Consider the following 6694-nt stretch of genomic DNA (forward strand, 5'->3'; position numbering starts at 1 on the left):
AATCCGGCTGGTAGATTTCCTTTGGCTTTGTGTTACCAAGGCTTAGAGCTGCATCTTAGGTTTATAGATGGTCTATTCCACGGCCCCGAAAAGCAAGGACAGGTTAATGGTTGTGATAAAGTAGGGGACAATAGCTACAACCACTTTTGACGCTCTCAATAAGACGATGGATAGGACAGCCAAATTATGGTGTTTTTTTAAATTGCAGGTCGAGTTTCTATAGAGAAATATCTAGAGAACAGTAGTAAACTAATTATAACCATATATACTTATGTGGTGGGAATTTAAGACCCCCAAACCATGAAGTCATTCCGGCACGCAGGTTTTTCCGGCACACAGGGATAGACGTGTTACAAACAGCAGTTACGATAGGCCCAGCAAGCGAGCTTGCTGGAGATACTTCGGGACAGGAAGGTCCCAGGTGCACGGGATCAGCGATCACGTGACCAGGTGGACCGAAGGGAACGAGGGGCTCTTGGTCTCGGTCCCCTCGGCCCACTCGGCCCTGAGCAGGAAGGTTCTATATAAGCAGATAGGTTTCCCTTAGATAAGAGCTTCGTGCTCAACTCAAATATAGTTTCTTAACAACAAGCTATTAGTAACGAGATTGCATTTACTCTTCGACTTCATCCTCCTTTGATCCCTTATCACTTTACAGCCAACAAACCCGACAGTTGTCACAGTTCTGGAGTCACGTGGCTAGAATATGCACGTGACCTGTGACCTCTATATGTATCTCGTGTTCCCCTCTCCCCTCTTTCTCCTTTACCTTTAGATTCTAAGAGATAGCCTAATCGATTCCTCGTCTACGTACTTGAGTCCAACTGTGCTGTCACATTATCTAAAGGTCAAACAACCCCCTACCAGCCTGGGAAGGCATAATAAAGAATATCCGCCCAGAGATCGTACGCGTTGGACGCGTACTACGAAGAATATATCTTTAGTTATATCTTCAGCAACCACCAGACCCCCGATGTCGAGTGTTGACACTTAGACTACAGAACCATTCGATATAGCCGACAATAACGAAGCTTCTCCCTTAAGAGTACGCATTCCTACTTCTACTCGAAGGACCAGCCCTCGAAAGCTCCCCGAAATCCGCTACTATCGTACGCCTGCGAGAATGAGTGCTCAACGCTCCTCTATCGAAGACGTCGCCCCTCAGGACGACGTACCCTCCCTAAGACCCTCAATCGAAGGGCACACTCACACCCTCACGCCGGGTGCCCCCTCTCGGACTCCTCAAACAAGTCCCTTACGCCAACCCCTCTCTGCTGACATTGTAGATGACGACCCCGAGTTCCTTGCTTTGATCCAAGCAGCCCGCCAACAGCTTATACGAGATAGGACTACTCGCGCTAGTACTATTACGGATAACTCTCCCGCTATGAACTCCGACTTGAGACAGGCTCGGCCCGTCTCAAACGCTGCTTTGGACGATTCCTTAAGAGACTCTTCCTCAGACAGCGACGATCTAGTCAATCCCTAGCCTCAAGATCCCTCTATGAGACGGGCCAGGAATAAAATCCCTGCCCAATTGACGCCGGCCCCTCGTACCAACTCTGTTGCACTAGCACTACGCATCAACCATCGTTTCCCGGACCCACTTTTATTCGATAATGGAGAAGACCCCACTTTCGACTCTTAGATGATCGACTTGGATGCCAAGCTTGAAGCCTCCGGCTATATGGAGGCTGGCGTCACTGAAAAGCAGCGAATGAGTTATGCCCTCAGCCGTACGACTGGAGAGGCCAGAGCTCAACTGCTTACCCGATTCCCCACTACGCTACGCCCGATCCATTATGCCTTCCGTACTCTAGAAGAGATGATTTAGTCTTTGGCTATAGCCTACGTTGATCCCTTTGAATCCCTCAGGAAGCAAGACGAGTACCGCTCTTTGATCATGGCAGACACAGAGACCGTACGGCAGTTCAAGATCCGCTTTCTTACCCTATTAGCACAGGCTGGAATATCACGAGACTAGCTCTTCTCAGATTTCCGAGCTAAGCTTACGCCCCGTATCCGTACTGCTATTGCAAGTCAGGTGTACAGCATGCAACAGAGCTTTACCAATCTCTGCGCCGTAGCAGAGCAGACCGACCTCGAACTCTCACACGTAGCTCAGACGAAGCTAGTGCCGACCCTAAGGAAGTCTCGTGCGGAAGCTCGCTCTACCACCGTCCAAGGACCCCAGGTACCGGTCAGGACAACACAACACTATCTGCCCGGGCCACCCCGGTCGTCCCCCAGACCTGCTGCCCCTACGTTTCAACGGCAGGGTACTCCCAGCCGCCAGCAGTCAGCAGCTCTCCTCAACCCAAAGGCTAGTCAGTGCTTCAACTGCAAAAGAATTGGTCACTTTGCGAAGGACTATCTTTTAGTTACACACTTGGATATTACCAACATAGAGAGTACAATAGAAGTAGAAGAGATTGCAACATATCCTTAGGGCCACGTGGAAGAAGAAGAAGTAGAAGACGATAAAGAGAGCGCAAGCTAGCTTATGCCGGGAAATGGCGCAGCCTAAGAGAAGTCTCCTTCTTAGGCCGCTTTGTCGATTGCTCAAAGCTAGACTTACGAGCAGTAATGGGTGGAAAGCACTTTTCATACCCGTGTACTATAAGCTTTAATGCAATTAGTACTACTATTTACCCTCTTATCGACACTGGAGCGAATGGCTTTGCTTTCATTACTTCTGCCCTTACCCGCGACTTCGCAAACTTCACAGGCGCCAAGTTTCAGCGTCTACGTTCTCCTATCCCTGTTTCAGGCTTTAATGGAAAGTCTGGACAAGCCATCTCTCACTTCCTCCGCCTCCACCTCACAGTGGATGGAAGAAAGCAACTCTCAATCCCCTTCTTAGTTACAGAGCTCGGCTCCCACGACATTATTCTAGGCCGTACCTGGCTAGAGATGTGTCAAGTTAAACTAGACGTAGCTAAACGTCAGCTCCTCTAGCTAGAGGACTACACGCCTTCGGACGTAAGATCTACGTTGCCCGACAAGCATGTGCCTCGATCGCATATAAGAAAGCTCCCCGTTGGACTCAGAAGCCAGAACCAATTAAATATCGACCGCCGCGACTTGGCGATAGCTATCTAGGACTAGCAACGGAGAAGTAGTGCTTAGCATAGCTGTGCTCAGCTAGATATCAATAGCATAAGCCGACCTCCACCACCTTCAACGCTACCAAGGCCTAGCGTTGCGCCACCTGAGTTGCCAAGCCCCCCGCTTACGCCAGTGGAAGAGTACGCTTTGGAAGCGCCTTTGATCCCTATAACCTTACCTTTATCTCCTTTTGTCCCTCGATTAATTGGAAAGCGTACGCAGCTTATAGACGATCGAGATAACTTACGCAAAATGGACTTCGCATTATTAGGCAAGCTTTAAGGACCAAATAAAGCACTACCACGGCCTCCCCCGAAGCCGTCTGACTACATACCAATGCCGAAATCTGTAGACCTTTGCCTGATCACACTAGAAGCGTTTCACCTCAACCTTCGCCAGCCAGATACTAAGGCTTTCACAACTAGCTTATACAAGCTAGATCGGTTAATTAAAGAGAAGCTTGATCAAGAAATGTAGCCAGGAGTAGAGATCAAGGAAGTCGAGCCGTCTATCCTAGCAACATACCAAGCATTCGCTCGAGCTTTCTCTAAAGACGATTCCAACACACTGCCTCCCTCTCGCTCGTACGACCATAAGATCGCCCTTAAGAAGGACGAAGCGGAGCTTTAGTTCACGCCTCTTTACAAGATAAGCGCTAAAGAGCTAGCAGTCACTAAGCAGTACTTAATAGACAACTTGTCTAAGGGCTTCATTGAACCTAGCCAGGCCCCATTCGCGGCACCCGTCCTCTTTGTGAAGAAATCTAGCGGAGCCTTACGATTTTGCATCGATTTCCGGAAGCTAAATGCTATTACGTGCAAAGACTGGTATCTATTGCTATTAATCGACGAGACTCTCGCCCGAATCGCCTCTGCGAAGATCTACACAAAGCTAGACATATGCCAAGCCTTCCACCGAATCCGAATGCACCCTGATTCGAAAGAACTAACTACTTTTCGTACTCGCTATAGAGCGTATAAGTGCAAAGTCCTGCCTTTCGGACTTACTAATAGGCTTGCTACGTATCAACGATATATGAACGATATATTGTTTGATTACTTAGACGATTTTTGTATTGCTTACCTCAATGATATCCTTATTTACTCCGATAATCCCCTCGAGCACGAAGAGTATGTGAGAAAAGTGCTGCAACGACTTTAAGACGCCGGCTTGCAAGCTAACCTCAAGAAGTGCGAATTCAACGTGACTCGTACAAAGTATTTGGGTTTTATTATTAGTATAGAAGGCATATCTGTAGACCCAGAGAAGATGAGAGTGATAGAGGAATGGAAGCGCCCTAGTATGGTTAAAGGCGTATAGTTATTCTTAGGCTTCTGCAACTTCTACCGCCGATTTATTAGGGAATATGGAAGGATTATAGCTCCCTTGACTTAGCTTACGAAAGCGAACGTCCCCTTCCACTTTAATAGCGATTGCGAGACTACTTTTGAGAAGCTTAAGCTACAGCTTATTACAGCACTAATTCTATAACACTATAACCCCGTGCTCGAGTGTATAATAGAAACGGACGCCTCCGATGGTATAGTTGTAGGAATCCTTAACTAGAAGCATGGAGAGCAGTGGCTACCTGTGGCCTATTTCTCTAAGACTATAGCCCCTGCTAAGTTGAATTACGAGATCCATAACAAGGAGATGCTGGCTATTGTAAAGACTATAAAGGAATAGAGAGCTGAACTAGCCTCCACCCCTACACCTATCAAGGTTTACACCGATCACAAAGCCCTGGAGTACTTTATGTCATCCAAGAAGCTAATAGCCAGGCAGGCCCGTTGGGCAGAGCTGCTAGCAGACTTCCATTTCATTATCTTGTACCGCTCTAGTAAAGACAACCTTAAAGCTAACGCTTTAACCCGCCGAAGTGATGAGACAAGCTCGCAAGACGCTATTAAGAAAGCCTCTCGTACCCAAACACTCCTTATAGCTAATAAGCTAGATCCTCAGATCTATAGCGAGTTACGGATATCCTCCTTGGCCTTAGCCCCTGTGGATAGAGCTATTGTAGAGCACTCTTTCGACTTGATCGACCGCATCTTGCAAGCCAACCGGGAAGCAGGAACGCTAGCTGCCCTTAGGCTACAAGCTGAACGTCCGGATGATGAGGACTTTTTGCTAAAGCATAGATTGCTCTTGTACTAAGATAGGCTGGTTGTACCTGATTAAGACTATCTACGAGTGCACCTGATTCGAGAAGCTTACAACTAGATGCTTATAGCCCACTCTGGAAGAGACAAGACGTACTAGATCCTCCGTTAAAGGTACTACTAGCCTCACATACTCCGTGATGTGGCTTAGTACGTACGGAACTGCCATGCTTGTGCTAGAGCCTCCTCCCCTCGAGACAAGACTCCTGGCTTACTACAACCTCTGCCGATTCCAGAACGCCCCTAGTAACAACTCTCTATAGACTTCTGCTCTTTCCTGTAAGGGGCTACGCCAAGAGGGAACACTTAAGACGTAGGCAGTGGGTAAAACTGTCGTTGAATTCGATAAAGAACTAAGAGCTAGCTAGCTATGGCTTTATATACACAGAATAGGGGCTTCGAAGAAGCCTCGACACACGCTAAGTGTTCTAAGATTAAAGTCTTAGATCGGAGATTACACTCGTAAAGAAAATAAGGAGGCTGGTGCTTAAGCGAGGCGTAGCCGAAGCATTATGGGGTTCAACCCCTGACATTTCCCTCCTAATAAGCACGGCTATAACAGTGTTTGCGTAATCATCGACCGTCTCAGCAAGCAAGCTGTCTCCATACCCTGCTATAAGACAATTAATGCAAAGCAACTAGCCCGTTTATTTCTCACGAATATCTTCCGATACTACAAACGCCCTCTGGAGATCGTTAGCGATTGTGGTCCTTAATTCATCTCTAAGTTCTAGTAAGAACTTTGCCGCATTATAAGCACTAAGATCACGCTTTCGACTGGCTACCACCTACAAACAGACGGCCAAACAAAGAATTATAACCAAGTTCTCCAAGCTAGATTAACACTATTTGTGTCGTACTACTAGGACGATTAGTCAGATATGCTCCCTATGATAGACTACGCTTAGCTGTGCCTCCCTCAAGCTAGTATAGGAATATCACCCCACAAAGTGCTATACGGCACCGCTCCCGTACTTTATTTCGACTAAAATACTCGTCCGGATAGCAACAACACCCCTAGCGCCAAGCTAAATCGAGAGAAAGCGCTAGTGCTAGCTAGAAGGATGGATGAAGCAATTGCTATTGCTAGAAAGAATATGGAACAAGCCTAAGACTATATAAAGCGCTCGCAAGATACTAGGCGAAGAGTAGTTGACTAGAAAGTAGGCGACAAGGCCTACGTTACGATTACCTAATATAATACTTAGCGTCCTAGTCGCAAGCTCGATAATATACGAGCTGGCCCCTTCTTAATCCTAGAGAAGAGAGGACACTCGTACAAGCTCGACTTGCCCGCTTCTATAAGAGTGCACCCTGTATTCTCATCCAACAAGCTAAGGAGAGACCCCGCAGACCCGCTGCCTGGTTAAGAAGAAGAGCCTCCGCCAGAAGTCAACATAACTGGTGATATCGAATGGGAAGTA

The 6694-nt window shown here is 47.3% G+C and overlaps 1 protein-coding gene across 1 annotated transcript; it reads left to right on the forward strand.

The window, feature by feature from the left end:
• The first annotated feature begins 555 nt into the window (after positions 1-555).
• LY89DRAFT_507162 (uncharacterized protein) lies at positions 556-1771 on the forward strand. Its single transcript, XM_018208035.1, has 2 exons — positions 556-732; positions 1045-1771. The coding sequence occupies exons 1-2, from the start codon at positions 707-709 to the stop codon at positions 1487-1489; spliced, it is 471 nt and encodes a 156-aa protein (XP_018073243.1). The 5' UTR covers positions 556-706; the 3' UTR covers positions 1490-1771.
• The last annotated feature ends 4923 nt before the right edge of the window (positions 1772-6694 follow it).

This window comes from Mollisia scopiformis, assembly GCF_001500285.1.
Source record: "Mollisia scopiformis unplaced genomic scaffold LY89scaffold_9, whole genome shotgun sequence".
NCBI lineage: Eukaryota > Fungi > Ascomycota > Leotiomycetes > Helotiales > Mollisiaceae > Mollisia > Mollisia scopiformis.

Bases quoted from the DNA above. Each gene is read 5' to 3' on its own strand.
- LY89DRAFT_507162 (XM_018208035.1), top strand. From the start codon at position 707: ATGCACGTGACCTGTGACCTCTATAT. The intron at 733-1,044 runs GTATCTCGTGTT...TTCTCCCTTAAG, and splicing joins GTGACCTGTGACCTCTATAT to AGTACGCATTCCTACTTCTA.